The sequence below is a fragment of the Haplochromis burtoni genome, unplaced genomic scaffold, assembly GCF_018398535.1.
Source record: "Haplochromis burtoni strain Fernald_Lab_line unplaced genomic scaffold, NCSU_Asbu1 Contig_231, whole genome shotgun sequence".
NCBI lineage: Eukaryota > Metazoa > Chordata > Actinopteri > Cichliformes > Cichlidae > Haplochromis > Haplochromis burtoni.
Genome location: NW_024582592.1, coordinates 788653 through 809984, shown reverse-complemented (window position 1 = coordinate 809984; position 21332 = coordinate 788653). Strand labels below are relative to the sequence as shown.

Here is a 21332-nt window from a genome sequence, read left to right as displayed (position 1 = left end):
AGCCCTTCTGTGTATTTGAGCTTTTCCAATCCACCCACCGCTGTAATCAGATTAAAAGAAAGACAAACCTGTTGGTGCTTTCAGCCTCGAGTGGGACTGAAAAGCCACCTCAGTGCTCTGTGGTTTCCTCCTTCAGGAGGTGCATCGGGTCGCGAGCAGCTGGAGGGATGCCACCGGGGCCGGAGACACATTGTTCCCGTCATACCAACCCCTTCATCCTGCTTTATGACTGATGCCTGCTTGACAGTTTTGGAGATCTCATCACCCAGGGCCTCAGGAACGTGATGACAGGACGCTGGCTTCGGCCACAGGTGAGACTCTGCAGAAAGCAAACAGCCTGACAAACACACAAGAATAGAAATCATCTAATGAAATGAAATTCCTCTGATTCCCAAAAGGATTAAAATGTTGCATACAACCTCTGCTGCCCTTAACTGTCACTCAGTCAGTGCTGAGAACCAGTGGGACTAACAGATTCTATGTAATTATATATTTTTTATATATATAACAAGAAATACTCAGAGAGTGCAGACCGCCGCTGAGGCAGCTCACTCTCTGAGTATTTATTTTTCAGGAAATATTATTGTATATTTATATGTTTAGTTTTCTTTGATCTTTTTAAACGTACTTTAAGAAGTTTGTATTCCAGTAAAAACAAGTGCAAAGTGGAGGCTTTTGTCATTTCCCATTTTATTTTGTATAATACATTAGCAATGAAGTTATTGGTTAGTTTAGTTTGTTAATAACTGGACATGAATAACTTAAGTCTATTATGTACTACAGTAGGGGAGACCGGGGATAGTTGTAACATTTTTGACATTTCTCTCTGTAAATTGGAGCTCTTTTAAGGTAGTGGATTCAAAATGTAATGCAAAGTATTTACATGTCTCGGCTATTAAATAGTGCAGCTATATTCTCCACAGCACAATTACCCATTGCATGGTATGGCCTCAAACACAAAGAGTGAAATGTTACAATTAACCCCATAGTCTGGGTTAGTTGTAACATATCCCGGGGTGAAATGTAACAAAATGAAATAAGGGTACTAACAAAACATTAACATGTAATCTTTGTTTATTCAACACATGAATGCACTTAGAGCCATTTATGCAACTATGTGTGTGTGTGACAGAATGCAGAAATCTAACTTTTGAACATATTCCAACCCCCCAAAAAAGACAAATTATGGAATTTTCTGCAACAGTCATCCAGGTCATCGTAGTCAAAGGAGCTTGCAAAGAAAAGCGTCTGGACTTCTTTAAGTTGCTTGAAGACGTTTCACCTCTCATCCGAGAAGCTTCTTCAGTTCTAGTCCGATAAAGGTGGGGCCAGGTTTCACAATGAACACACCCGAAACTCTGGCTGATTGGGACCCACGCCCAGTTTCACACCTTGGCTCAGGCGATTAGAGGATCATCAGGGGGTCCTTTTGTCCCTCTGTGGGGGGTCACTCCCACTAGGTTTATATCTGGGACTCTCCACCATTTGACCTTAGAACTGAAGAAGCTTCTCGGATGAGAGGTGAAACGTCTTCAAGCAACTTAAAGAAGTCCAGACGCTTTTCTTTGCAAGCTCATTTGACCCCCCAAAAAAGACAAATTATGGAATTTTCTGCAACTGAATATTTCATTAATTTTGGTTGGTCTTCCTTGAGTTTGGCCTCATTGGCTCAGTGGGCATTATAACCTACAACTCTTGCACCAATTTTGAACATAACAATGAAGCTGAAAAAATGTAGTTGTTCACCAGCATCGCAATTCCATTACTTTTTATCATGGCTTACCTTGGTGTGGTTTGCAAAGTGCTTCAGAAAGATGAGGAAATCTGTTTCTTGCACCCATCCTGACTTATTTCCACTACCAGTACTTCCTACTGGTCCATCTCTGACACAGTGGTCTGCATAATGTATGTGTGGGAACACAAACAGTGGAGGAATTGTGTTGCCAATGGCATTAACCGCATATACAAATGACCAGTGAACCTCTCTCTGCTGATGTCGTTGCCCCAACTTGTTTAATATAAGTTAAAGTAATAGTGTGGTAAGTTGTAACATCTGCATTATTGTTACAACTGACCCAGACTGTTGCTGTTACAACTGACCCAGACTCCTATAGCCATGAACTAGCTAACATTACAGCCAACGGCTAAAACATTAGCACTAAAGACCTACACAGAATATATCCCCATAGACATACAAATAACATAATTTAAGTTTGATGAGTTTAACTGCAAAGCAGATAGAAATAAAGTAGAAAAACTTACTTTTTGGCATACAAATTACTTTTTTTCGTGTTAAATTGTCTGTGTTTGACAAAATGTGCTGATTTTTCACATGTGATAGCAGAACTGAGTTGGGCATGCACAGGATGAGTCACATCATTTGAAACTTAGCCCTGATTGGAGAAATTGGAAGTGTTACAACTGACCCACGTTACAACTATCCCCGGTCTCCCCTACATTTCTAGCTAACTAAGCAGCTCATTCTCTTTCTCTTAACGAAACTTCCTTTAAAGATCAAATCATTTCTGTGTGAACTTGAAAGAAAAGCAGATGTGAAATGTAAAAGTAGATCATAGTTATGAAAGTGTGACCTTATTTGGCCTTGAAGAAGAGGTCAGAGGTCCAAAGTAATGTCATATTTAGATCCTCATACATCTTTGCCTGTATACGTTCATGTTGTCAGTGCGAGCGATGGCAGTGAGAAGTATTTCTATTTAGGAGACCCCCCCTTACAGAGCCAAACAATTGTACTGGGCAATTGATGTAAATATTGGAAACCACCTTTCAGGAACATAATTATTGAGCACTGTGTATGTACACAATGTCCCTGTGCTAGAATAAAAAGGATGGCATCAGATTTTGATGTTAGACCAATGAAAGCAGCACTTTCCCCAAAGTTAAGCTGTCAGTAGAAAAAATGCTGTGTGTAATAATCTGTCGTCTGTGTAATCCTTCAGAGTATGAACACGCCGTTCTGTCAGAGCTATGAATGGGTACATTGTGTCTCTATGGGTAGAAACATTCCTATTGTTTGTAAAATCTGGTAAAAAGTCACAGCTTTTATTTACCCACCAGGACCAGCGCTGCTTAGAGCACTCAGGTTTGTCTGTAAGATTCCTAAATAATAACAAAGGGATCAATTTTGAATTTTTTGTGATAAATGAAAACAAGGCTTGGATTTCAGCCAACAGTCATTGCACAGGCCTATTGAAACCATAGATCGAGCACATTCACTCAAGCACGGATTTGCATCCTCTAATTTGCTTTTGTTTGTTCTCGCTGGCACTTCCTCCTCTCCCACAAGGCAGCAGTAATTATCCAAGAGTGAAAGGGGCCCCAAGGAATGCCGGACCCTGCGCAGCCGACCGGAGCGCTGAGAGCAACACGTGTTTGTCACAGTGACTAACTGGTTTACACCCACACTTGTTGGAGGGGATAATCTAAAGTGAAATTAAGGAAATGACATCAAACAATGTTTGTTCTTAAAGTTAGTGTGGACGTTTGTGGCCTGGAGAAGCCTTCCTAAGTGGGTTACTGGTTCAAGAGAGAGTTATCAAACACATGCAAAGTTACATCATCTGGTTCATTTCTGTCATTTTTATTGGATTTTTTACCAAATATATTTGAATAAAAGCACTTTGAGTTGTAACATGCATGCAGGTGAAAGGTTATGAATCCTGGGAGCGGGACACCCACACTCAGGGAGACAGCAGAACACAGTCGTGTCCTGAGTCCTCCACAGTTTCCTCCCCTGGTCTTTGTGTACATTCACAGCCATCGTGAATCACCTTTCAGTCCTTTAGTGTTTATTCTTCTCGTTTTGATCATCTTACATTTCTTTGATCGTCTTGTGTATCTGTATTTATTTACAATGCATTATATACAGGGACTAGATAGACATTATCAAAGCATCTTAGGTCAGCTAGTCTTTTCAAGTATATTGTTAAAAAAGTACTTTTCTGTGAAATCGCTGTGAATGAATATGTGGCAGTGAGCTTGTTCTTGGTAATGCTGGCTGTGGTCAGCATGTTCACCATGTTCACAGAGCTCCGTGTGTCTCCATGAGCCTCACACTGATAATCCTACAACTGACTTGCTGGAAGATTCTGGAAGAGTCTTCATTGACTGGCTTTGTAAATCCAAGCCTGAACCAGGTTAACCTCTGATGTTCCCTCTTACTCAACTTCTTCTTTATTGCTCAGTCCCATGAAGGTAAATCTAGTAGGACTGTGTCTCCTCTCCAGAGGCTACACGATCCTGGCACAAGCTGCTTTTTTCCAGCGTACATGCACAGAGGTTCAGTACCAAGAACAACTCATTAAAGCAGCTGAACACGACAGCATTGTGACTCTCTGCTTTTGCTTTGCATCAGCATAACAGTGAACAGACAGTTTAATATATCTGCAAATAACAAAGTGATCTTTTACAGTTGGATGTTTTTGTAATGCATTGTACTCAGATGGCTGTTTACTGAAGCAGGGGCTCTAAATCCCACGGGTCCTGAGGACACTTGGCCTTCATCATGTAATCTATCAGACACAGCAGTAACTAAGTAAACTTGTAGCTAAACATGTTATTTTGTTGGGTTTTTGTCTCCATACGGGAGCACAGACTGCTGTGTATTATTTCCTAAACATGCTGCACATTGGAGAATCTCTGCAGCTTCAGTAGAAGGTTTCACTCAGATAGAGTAACAGGCTGCAATAATGCTGTGCCTGCGCTGGTGAAGGTCATCCTGTCTGAGAGGAGGGCTGGAACAGCGATGGGATTATCCCAGTGCGCCACCCTGCACACTAACCCAGATCTAATCTGACTCTCTCCTCATGCACTCAGCGCTTTTCAGCCGCTGCCGTCGTCTTGTTTCACTGCCGCTGTGCAACACAGAAGAGTGTTTTAGCACATATCCAGCTCCAAGTAGCTTTTACACCTCAGTACTGACCAGCTTTGTCCCTTTGAGGAATTCATGGACTGTTTTCACAAATGTCAGATTGTAGAACAGAGCTGGCGACGAGGAGTGTAGCAGCTTTGCAATGGGAAAGCTGAACTTGCAGGGTATGGTTTCCCCCCACGAGCATAATCGGCTTTTATCATGCGATATTCAATATTTGATATCATTTTACACAGAAACTCATCAAATAAAAGCACAAAGAAAAATACTAACAGTTCATGGAGCTGCAGAGTGCAGCAGCTTGGATTGTGGAGCTGTAAGTCCTTTAAATGATTGCTGAGCAGTCCATCCCAACATCACACACACACTGTCTGGGTAACTTAATAATAAATATATTGTCTTTTGTTCATTTTTGCCTAATACCTTATTACTCTCCCATTAGAGGCCTTCCAAATCCATTGGCCTGTTTATCATTAAGCACATGTACCGATGCCGTTGTTGACCCATCAACGGCAGAAAGCCGTCCAGCGTGTCCTGCTTTAACATTTCTGGGTCGTAGTGCAATCACGAAAACTCGTTGGGATTACGGATGTGGGCCTCTCTCTCTCAGACTTGGCCCAGGTCTCGGAGAAAACTGCGAGTCAAGCTTCCAGAAGTCACACAGGATAATTGTTTAATTTTCCAAATCTGGATTAAACATGCCCAATCTCATTGTGCTGTGGATTTTGTGCAATGCTGGGAATATGGAATGGAAAGGGACAGATGGGACTGGCACATGATCCCTGTTGACCTCCTCCTCCTCCTTCTCTCCCTCCCCCTCCTCCTCTTCGTCATTTCTCTCCCACTCCCTCCTCCCCTCACACACTCTCTGCCTAATCTGACTGGGGGAGAGAGGGAGGGCACCGGGCATTCGCCACCACCTCTCCCTATTTTCTGGCAGCGCCTAACTCGGCAGCAGAGCCAAAGCACGCAGGATATGGGCGAAAAAACAACTGATTCCTCTGTGAGGCTGGACTGAGAGCAACACAGCTCTCATGTCTCATCTGCAGAGAGCCTAGTTGGACTAGATTTACTGCTAATCCAGCATAAGAGAGCGCGCAGACACAAGCTGCCGGACTGTGCATCTTTCCTTTTATTTCATTTTGCTGAAAAACCCATTAGACGCTGCGTTCTGGCCTCTTTGAGGATGTGAGGATGCCATCTTTGTAGGCACTTAGAAAAAGAAGCCGCTTGTGCCGGACGTTCATGGCCAAATGTAGGGTGGTGGCGGCCGAGGAAAAGCAGTTCACGATGTCGGCCACTCAGGGGATGAACCGCAGCGGGGTCTACAACTACTTCCTCAACATGGTGGCCTATCAGGTAAGAGCTGGTGAGCAGCAGCACAGCTGGAGTCTGTTTGAGCCTTTTTCAGTGTCAGTTTAGTTTGTAATGCATTAAACTAAAGGAATTTACTCATGAGATGATTGTGCATACTCACTGAAGTGCTTTTATCCAGTCAGTTAGATTCACTGTAGCTATTAAGAGTTTTCTGTAGCTGTATTTGTTTTTATTAAAAAGTAGAAGGACAGTAATGTAGAAATAATCAGTTACAGGACGCAGAAACATATTAATGTGTAAGGAGCTTTTTAATGTTGTTGCTGGTCCCAGGTCAGCATTGGACATATATTGTACAGATGCTATAGAAATGTGTAAATATTACTCTGGACAATAACTTTGAGCCAGTGCTGTTAAACAATAAATGTACGTGAGTGAACTACAAGCTTTTTTACTGCAGACTGCATGGCTACATGTTTGATTTTTCTCACCAGTGACAATGGGACTCAATGCCTCATTGCAGTGTTGAGACGTAGCCCGAGATCCAGATTTGTTCATTTGCTCAGCAGTATAGAACTAAAGAACAGTTTTTTTCTTCGGTAGCAGCGGCGTTGTCTTCGGTTTAGTAATGTGCAACATGATACTCTGAACATTCTGCATCATTTGCCTTTATGTTGCTCTCCATTAGTAAAAGGTGATTTACTTTTGGATTTGAAGCTGTATTTGGCCTGTTTATCATAGAACCACAGACCTGTTGAAAGCAGTCCTGTTTCCATACTTCCATACTTTACTTAATGTTACGTCCAAACGCTCCCAGTGGGGGACAGGTCTGAGGTGCAGCCAGACCAGGTTACAGTAGGCTGGTGGGATATGTGCAGAATGAGGTTTTGGCATTATCTGTCTGAAATAAGCAAGACCTTTGCTAAGAACACATCACATTAATAGCAGCTTATGTTAGCTTATGGGGCTTTCATGAATATGCATTTATCGATGTTATGTGGACCTGTGCACCCACACCATGACGGATTGTGCACTGGTAGAAACCTGGAAGGTCCCACTCCTCTTTAGCTCAGAGAACAAAGCCTGCTTGATTTTCAGGTCACTTTCCTCCTTTGCTACACTTCATGAATTACCTTTAGGCCAGGATCAGCTGTATTTCTAGATTGTTTTTATGTAGGTTGTCTTATTTCTTGGTTTGCATGTGTGGTAGAATTTTAACCTGGATTTGTGCAACAACGAACTGTGTTCATGACAGCGCTCCTGAACCTGTGCAGCAAGAATACTGAAAGGAAAAGAGTTCATATTACTCTTATATAAGATATATTTCAGAGAGTCCCAGTAAAGTCCAATTGTCCCAGTTTGTGTTCGGGAGACAGAGACCCGCTCTGCTTTTGATAAAGCATATAGTTAGGGACGGGTCAGGTGACCCTGAACCATTCGCTAGCTTTGCTGCTGTGTATGCAGGGACGTTTCCCATGATTCAGTGAGTATCCCCATAGGGGACTGTCTTATCATTGGGGTTCTTTCTTTTCTGTAAAATATAAGGTCCTGTCAGATCCATGTTGTACAGTTGGAGCTTTATAAGTGCATGGAGGCTTAAAGGCGCTCAGCATTAGATTTCAAACTGTGCACACGGGTTTCTGTGGATTCTGTAAAGCTTTAATGTTCTGCAGGATAGTTCATGTAGTTCTTTACTTTATCACACTGAGAAATGTTCTGTTGTTGAACAACTTGCCTTTTCACAAAGCAGCGAAACCCTTCCCACCACCATGTTGCTCTTCCATTAAGGTGAAGCCCTCAAACCTCAGTGGATGAAAATAAAATGCAAAGGACATATTATAAGAAATATACATAGATTAAAATACATAAACTTGACAGAGGTCCTTTTGCGATACAAAGTGAAAGGCAGATGTGGGTCAGGATTAGCACTTAATACTTGGAAAGGTGCAGATGAGATCGTCATCATGTAGAAGTAACACATTGAGTAACTCCTGTGTTTCTGAAATTATATTCTTACATTTGTGATTTGACAGGACAACCTGGCTCATTTATGCAAACGTCCATGAATGCCTGAATGAAGACTCCGTCTCTATCTCACAAACTCCTCCACGTTTAGTCTTCACTCTGTACCTAACAGTCTGTGGTCTGCCCTGAATATGCTGTGTGACCCACTCTTTTATTTGGCTGTTTTTAAATGAAAGTGATTATTCATGTTTTTGGTTTAATCTCCATGGCCCAACTTTGCTCTGTGACCAGCAATCCTGCATTATGAACCTTAAACTAGGCCACAGGGCAGACACCTGGCTGTCTGTAAGGTGGCTCAACTTATAAACCTTTTTTATAAATTCTATAAAGTTTCCCTTTTGTTTATGTGTAGTTTTCTTTATTCCATCAGAAACATCTGCACTTCTTTATTATGAACAGTTCTGGTTTGTTCAGAATGCAAAAAAGGACAATTTACATCTGATGCATTTATGGTTTCTCATGCTCTGCATGCTGCGAGATGGTTTTAGGTGTTCAGTTTACAAAGTAGTTTATTTTGTGATTATCAAGTGACTTGGAGTTATTACAGTATCTCCATGCTTCTCTTTGGGCCGTCAGACCATCAGTCAGAGTGCAGATAAAAGCACTTTTATTAACAAATCTACAACTTGACTAATAGACAAATAAACAATAAGCATGTAAATGTGTACAGTATGTAAGAAAGTAAACAGAGAGATGGTAAACAAAGCTGGTTTAAGTGACTGTGCATGTGGTTGCTGGTGTCTGATGGGCGGGTCTGTTGCAGATCTACTGTATTTTCCCACATAATCATCTCTGGGAGATTGGTCTGAAGAAGAAAACCTGAGCGACAGTTCTCTGGGTGAAAGTGTGTTGCTGGTGTCAGAGGTCAGAGGGAAATGGTCAGACTGCTTTGAGCGGACATTGAGGCAGCAGTAACCACCTGTTAGAACCGCGGCATGTAGAAGAACGTCTTTGAATGTACGATGTTAAACTTTGAAGCAAGTGGGCTGCAGCAGCAGAAGTTCACATTATGTGGCTCTCCTGTCAGCTTTGAACAGAAAACTGCAGCTACAGTTCACACAGAAGACTGGAAGTATGCTGCCCGCTCTGATAGCATGAATTTCTGCTGTAACATTCAGATGTCCGGGTCAGAGACAACAGGACAGCATAGATCCATGTTGTGTGGCATCACTGGCTTCAGGCTGCTGGTGGTTCAATAGTGCGGGGGATATTGTCTCGGCACCATTCGAGTCCATTAGCAGCGGCATTGTTAAAACACCATGGCCTACCTGGGTAGTGTTGCTGACCTTTACTACCACAGTGTACCCATTCTGTAGCTCAGGAGGAACCACAGCAGTAGAGCTGGTCATCTACTGATCAGAAGGTTGGGGGTTCAATCCCTGGCTGCTGGAGAAGATACTCACCTCGTTGCTTCCTGATTCATCCATCGCAGTGTGAAGGTTAGAAACGACAAAGGAAAGAGAGATAAAGGTGCTTGTGGGTGGGTGAATGAAGCAAGTCATATAAAGTGCTTTGAATGCTCAGAGTAGAAGAGCTCTATATACGAACCAGTCCATTTACCATTCTGTGACGGCTGCTCAGAGCAGGACATCACACCACATCACAATAGTCTCATCAATGAGCGCACTGGGCTCCACAGTTAAAACCTTTATGATGTGGTGGAATGGGAGATTCAAGTCATGGGTGTGAATCCCAAAATCTGCAGCAAACACACATATGTACGTGTTAATATATACATATATTGTAATATAGACCAAAATCTATCTTAGAATTATAGAATTCTAATAAAGCACATATTTCTTCTTCAAAATTTAAAGTAATCTACAAAAATAGAAAAGGTAGCACCAACAAACGGAAACTGTTCCCCACAAAAATGACCAGAGCAACATCACTGACTGACTGATTTGAAGCCATGTGAGCAGTCAGTGCATAATGGAAACCCATTCTTCAGCTGGAAGGGATATCAGGAGATATACGCTCCATTTAATCATCTTTCATCAAATCATTTTTCAGCCACTGACCAAGATTAAAGATCTATTTTGATGCAGTCTTCCCCTCAATGAGAAGATGTTGGATAATCTTCTCTGCATTATCTATCAGATTAAGACGTGCACATGATGAGTGATAATACATCTGGATTTACTCCTTTAGTATTTAGTGCAGTTCCAGTGCCTGCAAATATGCACACAGTTCACAAAGCAAAGCAGAGAAATACAATCTACAATATGAAACTACACAGTTACTACAGACAGACTGCAGAGGCTGCTGAAGCACATGAGCAGATGAGCGTGCAGGTTTCTCCTCTAGGTTTAGTTCAGGATCAGTGGACACGGGCTTACATTCAGTCATCCACAGCTCTGATTGATGAGAATCAGAACCAGCCAGATGCCAGTGGACTCATTAATCTGCCATCATTGGCAGTGTGAGACTGGGACTTTTAAATGTCTTCAGACAGTTTTGCTTTTAATACTTGGATTGTGCAGATGCAGTGTTTAGGATTTCCAATCCTCCGGGTCCCTGTACCAGCAGGACACATTGTCCTGTAGAGGTCTGCTGCTCACCAAAAGGTCTGCAGAGATGTGGAACAGCACTGGGAGTTCAATCCATGCATCGATAGTAAACTCTGCTTAACTTAAACTTAACCATACAGCACGATTCAACACTGCAGTGCCCACTACAGAAAGTCTTCAACTTTCAATGAGTACTAAAGCAGTTTGAAACTACTCCAAATACCCGTAAAGGAAATTAGAGCTTAAGGATCAAGAGTTCTCCTGTTGTTGAAAGGCAACAAATTTATGGAGCTCATAGTAGTTCATGGTTTTCATTTTTCAGCACTCTGGACTGAATATCAGTGCACATCATTTCTACTCTGCTGTCTGACCTCATGCATCACCCACGGCCGTCAGATGCTCTTTTGACTCAAGAGATGCTGTGTGCCGGAAGTGACCACATGCCAAAGATTTTATTTTTCTAACTTTATCTCCACTTGTTGCAGCATGCAGTGTAGTTTTTACTAACATATTACACGTTTCAGATCAAGTGGGATTTTGGTGAAATACAGTTCACATCTTCTCAGCTGTCCCTATGTGTGACAGTTGTAACAGCAGACAGAAATATGTCCGTGGCCTGTGTGCTGTTTGGATGCTGAGCTGCCTCTCCTCCTCCTCAGATATGCTGCTGCTGTGGGCCGGCTCCCTGCTCGCTCTGCTGTGCCTTCTGCCCTCCGGTCAAATCCTCCACCAGCACGCGGGTCATGTACACGCTCTTTCACATAATGAGTTGTGCGGTCTCCTGCCTCATGCTGTCCCGCACGGTCTCCGAGCTCGTCAGGGAAAATGTGAGTGTTTGCTCAGTTGTTCAATATGTTACCAGTGCGCTTTATACAGTGCAGCTATTCTGACTTCATACACAAAGTCCACAGTCATGAGTGAATTCAAACCCCAATGAACAATGTGAGAAACATTAAATAAAATCATACAGAATAATAACTACGAAACATTATTATTCTGTACGTAGCTCTGCAAATAACTGCTGCAGGTAAGAGTTTCAAGAACAAAAGAATAAATAAACCAAATTATTCCTCTTATATTGAAGAGCTGTGTGAATTTAATGTCTAGACGAAAATACACTGAATAGTCAGTCAGTGTGGATAAGCACCATCTCTGACGTCATCATGAATGTGACGTGTCACTTCAGGTGCCTTTCTTCAACGTGGTGTGTGACCAGGCGCACGGCGGGGGCCACTGTGAGATGCTGGTGGGCTACTCTGCGGTCTATCGAGTCTGCTTCGGCACTTCCTCTTTCTACCTGATGATGGCGATGTTCCTCATTGACGTGAAGTCCAGTCAGGACTTCAGAGCACTCATACACAACGGGTCAGTGTGAAGTGTTACACATGAGCCTTTTTCCACATTTCAGCACCAACATGTTACAATGAGTGACAAGAAGATACACGTACAGACTGTTAGAGGTTAATAATGTAGTTCACCAATCAATCAATCAATCAATCAATCAATCAATCAATCAATCAATCAATCAATCAATCAATCAATCAATAGCTATTTGTAGGAGTCTTCCCAATCTGGGCCTAAAAGTAAAATACCGTATGTTTGTCCAAACAACTCTACACTTTACAAAAGTGAGAATCTATGATGTAAACAGTCATGACCACAAAGAAAAAACAGTAAATGAGAAGGCGTGTCCAAACTTTTCAATGGTAGTGTTTGTGTATTTTATACATATTATTCTATCTATTTACACTATACATAATACATACATCTCTGCATAGATATTAATATAAATACACACTATAGGAATATGTCCTAACTACATACAGACAGCAGGATATAAAAGAGAAATGAAGCATTGTGTGAGGTTATGAGCAGGGACAGAAGATGATGTGTCATGTGACCTGTGCAGGTCTTGTAAAGAAGGCAGATTGGAGTCAATCATGTTTCAGTTAAAAATACTCAAGAAAATATTCAGTTTTTACATTTTGTAATGTTTTCTTATTCACATTAACAATGAAAAGCATAACGCAGGATATTATTGTAACACTGTTATGCAAGTGCAGCAGATCTGACCTAAATGTGCACCGCCTGCTTTTATGTGATTTCCTTGAATATTTAAATTAGACTTTAGGAGTGTGTCCTCACACACGCCTTTAAATACTCCAGCCTGTACCTACTGAAAGCTGCTGCTCTAATTAAAGCTCTTTGTTGTTGCACTTTCCATTGCAGTGCAGTCGATTATAGCTGTGACGTAACTCGGATTAGGATTTGACAGACTGGATTGCTGCTTCTGTCTGGTATAAATAAACTCACAGGAGTCTTAGTAGTAGCACAGTGAAAGGTTACAGCTCTAACAGTGGCCTGCAGAGCACCGAGTACCCTCGTTCTTAAAGACCAGACGCAGACACATAAACAGTGTTTGCACGGAGGAAAAACTTACTGTGCTCATCAACGTGCACCTCCCTCTTTGGGAGTTTATTATTTGTGTTTCAATTGTTTTTCTTGTTAAATAAAGTATTTATCTGAATGTATGAGGCCACTAAAGTCAGTACAATGAATTTCATTTCTGAGGAAACATGAGCAGCACACAAGCATTTTAAAATTCTGCACAGAGACATTCAGTCTGTAGCTGGAAGAAAATCCAATAACATAAAACATGTAATGTTCATGTTGGTAGCAGATGCTGTAAATCTTTACAACAGCAGCTTGAGTTTATGCTGATTCTAATTATTAGTTCAAAAACACACCACAGTGAATATATTTTCATTCCACATCAGATGAATAAAGTAAGTTTGAGCAAACAAGCCGATTTGGAGCTCAGAAGTCTGCAAAAGGTACATTTTTTGCTGTTTCTGTTCTTAGTATCAGAAATGAGTGGGTTTGTAGGTTCAATAGAGAAGTAATACAGCACTTGTAAATTAGTAAAAATTACAAAATCGTTGGAAAAAAGCTTTTATATTGAAGGTTTAAAACCCCCCAAAAACTAACAGTTCCTTTTTTCTTTCTTTTTTCAGCTTCTGGTTCCTTAAGTTCATCACACTGCTGGGAATGTGCACTGCTGCCTTCTTCATCCCAACAGAGTCCTTCCTGCATGGTGAGAAACTTTTCTATCAGGCTTTTCATTGGAAGCAAATCCATCCTGAGAGCAGATATGACCTTCCTTCTAAACCCTTCTAGGGGGCAGCAGAGATCTGCTCCTGAGCACTATCGAAACCCTGCAGGGCATTCATCAACGGGCCATAAATCTCTGCAGCTCGGTTTCACTTTGTTTGGGGACAATAAATATGCTGAAACAAGTTTGAGATCACAGCCAGTTTATTATATACAGGTTGCTCTTGTTTTTCCTTTCCTGTTAACTGCTTCCTCTGTCATCTTGAAATAAATCACTGAATGATGGCGCTTCTCTCTCTCTTTTACCTGCCTCAGCTTGGCATTATGTTGGTGTGGTGGGAGGATTCGCCTTCATCTTGATTCAGCTCATCCTCATCACAGCGTTTGCACATACCTGGAACAAGAACTGGTAAGACTAAGTCCTACAGAATCACCTAATGTGTGATTTTATGTTGTGAAATGAAGAAGACGAACTCGTAGCTGTGTGGAATCACTCATTTGACAATCATCCAAAACAAGGACACACTTACATCGTCTGTGGGGATCTTGACGTTGTTAAAAAGTGTGTCATTAACTTTGTGTTTGCTGTGTTGCTTGTGTTTTGCTGACATCATAATGCGTCTTTGCACGATGAAACTTTATGAAAAAACGATTCATGACCTGGAGCACATCCAGCAGCTCTGGGATGCCTCGGTGCAGGGCTGGATGAGAGCGAATCCCTGCAGTCAGATTAAACATCTGGTGGAAAGACTGAATCCAGAGGAGGAGCGCCACATGGTGTTGGAATGACATGTTTTCTTTGTTTCGCAGTGAACACATATTTTTGGTTTTCAGCATAACACAAGTCCTTCACAAAACAAACAATACACACAATCACATCTATTTATTTCTGTAATCTGCATATTTATGAGAGAAATGGAAACATTTTGGATAAAGCTTATAAATTGGTGATGTGCAGCATATACTGCTTTATCATTCTTCTGGACACTAATGTGCATCATTTCCAAACTGAACATAGTGTTGTGTTATTTAAGACAAGCCACTGCGCTCATACATTTGTATGCAGCTGGACTTGTCAGACCTGTAGCATCCATCTCTTGTTATGTAGGGTTTCTGGGTCCTTTGCAGCTTCTTCCAGCCTCGTGTGAAGCCAGTGCTGATGATTCATTTCTGTCCTGCAGAATAACTCAAATCAGACTCATTCAGCACCAGCTAAGTAAAACAGAGCGCTGCTTCTTTTTTATTTGCTTTTTCTGTGGGTGAAACATGCGACAAACAGCAACCACAGGTCTGTCTTCAGACGTCTAGAGTAGTTGAAACCAAAAGTTTTCAGTTTGCTGTGGTCAAAGAAAATCATCCAGACCTCAAATATTCAGGAAAAGAAGGACGTGTTCATGAATTTTGAACAGTTTCCGAGTGACTGGAGAACCGACGGACTAAGAAATAATAATTCTGTTGGCACTTCTATCCTCTCTGCATCCTTTCTGTCATGTCCTCATTTATCCGTCCAGACGTATCCCAGATGTTATTTACTGTATCCAGCTGTTGCGGCTGCCTTTGTCGTCAGGCTCAGCCACCTCTGAACTCTGATGAGTTGTAGCCACGACAGCTAAGAGGATTTATTCATTCAAGCCTTTTCTGAGGCCACTGCAGACAGGCAGAAAAGCCTCTTTCTCTCTTTACAATGACGTGGAGCTTTCATTCACCACTGTCTCTCCAGTCTTGGTTTACAGGTCAGAAATGTTACCAAATATTCTTTGGTTCACAGCTGCAGCACCTGGCAGATTTCTCTTTGCATTATCAAGCTGACTCCAGTGTTATTCTTACTGTCTTCTCAATCCTTGGCCTCACCACTGTGAGTCCTAAATACCCGACTGACTCAGTGACTGTGTGAGATATTCCGAATTCCATCTTAATAACAATAACAGTCACACATTTGATTTATAGGTGCCTGTTGGTACAGCAAATTAAAAACATGTACACATTAAACGAAAATCAAATAAACACATAAAACTATACAAACTAATGAAAGTAACTACAGACTGAGACCGTGTTATAATGAAGGCTCTGAAACCTTTTCCATAGAAAATCACATTCACTTCTAAACATAACTTTAGGTTTACTTTCAGCTACATGCTAAAGATGCTAAACATGTTCACGTCAAAGTAGGCTGTATACATGCATTCTGTCTTCCAGTTGTTTTCCAGTTGTGTGAGTTTAAATCTCCATAACAAGAGGTTTGAACCACTAACCACCGAGTTCTACCCATGAGGATGGCAAGGAGAGCAAATGTTACTGTACATGTCATTTATCCACAGTTCATGTATATGATGCAGATGTGCAGACTAAGAGATTCATCTTTAATGTTTATGGACCTTAGCAGAGGAAATGTTCTTACAGTCCCAGCTGGTGTTATTAATGGCTCAAAGCCCAGCTCTGCTTTGGTAAGCATACGGTTCAGGTGTGATGTGTTCAGTCAAAACAATACAGATCTGTTGTTTTTAGTGTTAACAGGTAAAACAACAGGGCTGGAATAAACTCTCAGTTAAAAATGAAGCCTGATGCAATAATTGGATGCCACTTTCCCACCAGCTTCCTTGTCTCGCCAAATTCAAAATGGAATAATCACTCGTGCAGTGGAACACCATGACACTTGAATATGAACTCAGTCAAGCTCTGACGATCATCTGTCCTCTCAGGTTGACTGGAGCAGCAGAAAACAAGCGCTGGTACCTGGCGGTGATGTGCGCCACCCTGTTCTTCTACACCATCGCCACTATGGCCTTCACCTTCATGTACAAGTACTACACCCACCCCATTGCCTGCCACTTCAACAAAGTCCTGCTGTGGATCAACCTGGGACTCTGTGGTCTCATGTCCTTCATTGCCGTCACACCGTGTGTGAAACAGAGTGAGTTGATGAAACACGCTCACGGCAACAAATCTGCAAATAACACTTAGTCCACATCCAGCTGTGCAAACATACACCTGTTGAACGGAGAGCTGATGTAAGCTAACATTATCTGCTTCTCCCATTAAACCAGACGTGCTTTGCCTACACATGTCTGGGCTTCAGGATTAAACACAGGCCTGTACTTTCAGACAAGTACAGGTAATGGTATTGGTACTTTACATGAGTATTTACATTTTGTGAGAGTTTATGGACTCTAGGAATACACATCAAGACTTTTAACTCCACTGCATTTATCACACAGCATGAGGTAGTGTAGTGTGCATTTGTACTGTGCAAATCTGTAGTTTGGTAAAAAATCTTTATATTCTATATTTATAAAAATATTTATAAAAAAAGAAAAATAGACACTATATGGAATGGAGGACAGTTACATCCTGGTCATTGTGCTGGGACAACAGTAGCGTTGCCAGGTTTGATGGTTCTTTATAGCAGTTTGAAGTGCTGAGCTGAAGGTTTCTTCCTCGAGATGAAAAATAATCATGGCCAGACTTTTCAGGACTCCCCTTTGAGAACTTTTGTACCATCCTCTGTCTTTCTCTCTGTCTACAGAACAGCCTCGGTCTGGGCTCCTTCAGGCCTCCATCATCAGCTGTTATGTCATGTACCTCACGTTCTCTGCACTGTCCAGCCGTCCACCAGAGAAAGGTACGGTAAATAATCAAACGCAGAACAGAAACACAGAGATCGCTCGGCTGAGACACTGACACAGAAACGTGGACTTTCCCCTTACATGCTGATTAAAAGAGAAACATGTGCAACAAGTTCCCACACATGCACCCGGATCTCTTCATGCTTTTTTCTTCAGAGCTGCGATCGATCAATGTTGTTGAATTAAATTACACCTGCGTAACGTGATGAGGGTTATAAGGGTTGTCTTCCTGCAGTGTTTCTCTGCATAACTGCGATGTAGGGATTGAAACAATGCACAAATTTAAAAACTGAAAGTGTAACACTCACAGAGGAAGATAACCCAAATGCAGGACAAAGACGGGAAGTACAAGATTCAGTACAAATAATCCATCTTCAAAATAAAAAAGGAAGTAACGAAGACAGAGTAATGCACAGAGACATGGAGGCAGACGAGGCCTGACAGCTTGCGCTATACCAGGATGTAACCCTAACCCTAACACATACACATACTCCTCTATAATTTGCCTTTCCGTTTTCCCAGTGACTCACCTGTTGGCTCCAGGTAAAACAAAGACCCTTCACATAACAGAGACATTAGAGCAGCAGCTTATCACACGACCCAAGTCTTATCCAGGCTTTACATCTAAATGTGTCTGAATCATACATGGATGCTTTGACAATACTGGCTGGTAGAGTTGTTACACTTCCAAACACAGCTGTCCCGATGAACAGCAAAGTGCAGGGTGATGTAAAGCAGGCGTCCAGGAGGAACCAAAGTACCAATGCATCCCTCATTAAGTGTAGCAGTTCGATGTTTTTAGTCCATTTTTGCTACTTCTGGACTCGTTTGGTTAAATACTGTGTGTTTTTAGTCAAAGGTAAAACATCAATAAAGTCAACATGGGTTCACGATTTGAATCTAAATAGCTGTTATTTTACACAAATGTTGGAGAAATCTAAATTTGTTTGTGTTGCTATTTTATGCTCTTATTCCAGAAAAGCCATAAATTGTATCATAACTTCGACAGACTGCATGATGTCACCCACGGTTTAAGAACTCCAGTCTTTGAAGTCTAAATTTTAGCGTTAATTTCATCACCACCTTGTTTTTAGGTGACAGAAATGAGAATTTATTCAACAAGAGGGTGTAGTTCAACCCTGACAGGTAAGCAAGCCTGCGAGCGAAGCGTTTATTGATAGTATGATCGGAACGCAAGGTTTGTGGACATGCTGTCCCAGACAGCCTTCAGTTAGCAGCATGATTGTCTACAGTCCATATTAGCTGCAGTGATGCTTAGCAAACACATAGGGGCTATAGCTGCCTATAGCTGTGAAACCAGTGAGTTATGTAAAACTTTACTCTCTGTACAATTATCACAAAGTATAAAGGCAAAGGCATGTTTTCATGCTGAGGCTCTGTTGCAGCCACCTTTGAGTCATCGTCTGCCATCGTTGGTGCTTTGGCATAATCTGGCATACACTTGCAGTCCTGGACGGACTCTCGCTACTTTCTGTTGCTGTTTAAACACATTATGGGTAAATGTCAGAACTCAATAAAACATTTGAAACCCTCACTGAAGGCCCAGCAGAAAAGTTCTACATCTGTTTTCTAAATGAAGATTGTCGCTTTCTTTAAGGTCACTCAGCAGACTGTGAGCTGTGTCATGTTTGAAAATGTTCTCGGTAATCGGCTGTTATCCACAAGGACAAACTATAGGTGTGTTTGTGTGTGTAGGAGAGGTGTGTGAGAGCTCAGAGGCACTCGGGCAGCTCGGGACGCTGCAGCAACATGTTGAGAAAATATGCACTCTGAGTTTGTTATAAAAACAACTTTTCAACACAGACTGGGAACCACACACAGACACACACACATCCTTACACACTGTAATAGTTAATTCCCACTTACTGTGGCTGAGTTTCCTTTAATTCATGGATTGACCTGTCATGGAAACGTCTCCAGAAGGGAAGTGTGTGTGAGTGTGCGCGCACGTGTGTGTGGAGAGAAGAGTGCATGAGAAGATACACTAGTGTTTCATAATTATTTAAATAGTATGAATATACTCATAGATTATAATCGACCTGATACTAAGGCTTTAACACGTGGGCCACTGCTGGCTGGGTGTTAGGCGGCGAAAACTGTTTTTTGTGTCAGCTCGCTTGTATGGTTTTGTTATTCTCCGCTTAATAGAGACGTGTGGCATTAAGTTGTGTTGCTGGTGTTCCATTGATTTTAGTAATCCAGAAGGTAGAGTATAAAAGTAGGATCGCGACCTTTTGAGTAATGATTCAGCGGAGAATTTTAATTACTCATATCGAGTAATATTTTGGATTAGATTTGTGTGAAGAGGAGACGAGGACCGGTGTTATGGGTGACGATGACGGAGAGAAGAAGAGGCAGTGACAGGGTAAAAGAGCCTCAGAAAATTATAACTGATTCTCTAAGCTTTTTGTGTTCCGGTGACAAACTGCGTTCCTTCTCAGGGCTGTCTTTTAAGGAATACACAATATCTGATAAATCGAGCTTTAATGGTTGGCAAAACTCTGCTATTGTGTATTTTGTCTTCGGGATTATAGTAATATATCATACTTTAGACCTTATTTGGACACGGGGTATTATTTTATATACAGGGGGGATGCGTGTTATTGGGTATAAGAACTCTATATTTAACGCTATATGTGCCAAGAGACTCTCTTTGTCTTTATAATGTGCGTGTGTTTATTCAACGACGAACCATGTAATAACAAATGAGAAAAAATTAACATCGTTTAGAGACAACTAGATCTTTAAAAAAAAATAACGGGATTTATGTACATACTAAGCAACCAAAGAAGGTCAAAAGCCACTAAACATGTTCAGAGATTAATCAACTTAGGACCATCTCTCGGCATACCAGGGCCCACGATAAACATTATAAAACTCCATGCATTTGGGGCTAGCCTAGTCGACGGCAGTAGAGGTTTACACTATGGGTTAATAAATGATGGGGTAAAATCAAGTCAAGCATATAGACATAATAATAATATATTATAAATATTACCTACTATTAAACCTCTGAAACGATTTCAATCCAACTCTCGAACACAACAGCAATTTAGAACTTAGGGCTAGGTCATAACTTTCTTAGTTTACCTTGAAGTTTCAGTTCACCGCTATCGGCGGTCTGTCATGCTCCTCCCGGCCTTTTATTTCCGGTCGATCTACACTATAGCTAGTCAGTAAGTGTTGGCTAATCTGGCTGTAGCCTATCATCAACCACTGTATGTACTATATATAGATTTATAACTTATATACGGAATCTTTGTGGGAAGCTTTCGACGCTTTAGCTACCTACTAATAACAATATTGAGTTATTTTTACAGCCATCTCCCTCACTAGCATCTGGCCAATCCACCACTACTTTCAGTGTTTATATACCTATATAATGTGCTGGTTTTTTTGTGAAGCACATAAGCTGAGTTAATCAATCGAACTCCACCTGCCCTGAACCGTCAGTGTGACGATCATCAAACAAACCATGGAGCACTTAATAGAGACACTTCAGAATTTTCCGCCTTACCCATTGTGTGAGCACATTGGGACTTGGATTTTGTGTTAATCCGCTTTATTGTTTCTATGATCTTGGGCAGCAGATATATGGCTGTCAAGCATTCCTCAGGGCCTGAGAATGTGTTTGGTGTTGTTGGTTGCGTGTGTGCACATCTCTTTTGTTGGGGAATGTGAGGTCGGGTGGCTCATGGGTGAGGATGGCAGGGAGGAGTGGGAAGGGCTGCGCGTCGCGGGCAGACTGATTAGCTTCATTTGGAGGGGCATGAAGACATGGTTCGTAGGCGGTTCTGGCATTTTTAGTAGCGTGGTGTTTTAAGGGCAGCATGGGGGGGG

The 21332-nt window shown here is 41.6% G+C and overlaps 1 protein-coding gene across 3 annotated transcripts in view; it reads left to right on the top strand.

Annotated features, from left to right (window-relative positions):
• The window catches only part of serinc4 (serine incorporator 4), a 30488-nt gene that overhangs the window by 917 nt on the left and 8239 nt on the right, over nucleotides 1–21332 (top strand). Inside the window, exons 2-8 of one of the 3 annotated variants that reach the window (XM_042226862.1) lie at nucleotides 137–311; nucleotides 11397–11564; nucleotides 11924–12102; nucleotides 13752–13831; nucleotides 14164–14257; nucleotides 16548–16759; nucleotides 17372–17467. In XM_042226862.1, the coding sequence (XP_042082796.1) occupies nucleotides 285–311; nucleotides 11397–11564; nucleotides 11924–12102; nucleotides 13752–13831; nucleotides 14164–14257; nucleotides 16548–16759; nucleotides 17372–17467 (856 nt within the window). In that variant the 5' untranslated portion in view covers nucleotides 137–284. Of the gene's footprint in view, nucleotides 1–73; nucleotides 312–5725; nucleotides 6248–11396; nucleotides 11565–11923; nucleotides 12103–13751; nucleotides 13832–14163; nucleotides 14258–16547; nucleotides 16760–17371; nucleotides 17468–21332 lie in introns of those variants that run through there. The other 2 variants (XM_014338638.2, XM_005937929.3) reach the window with 2 other exon arrangements.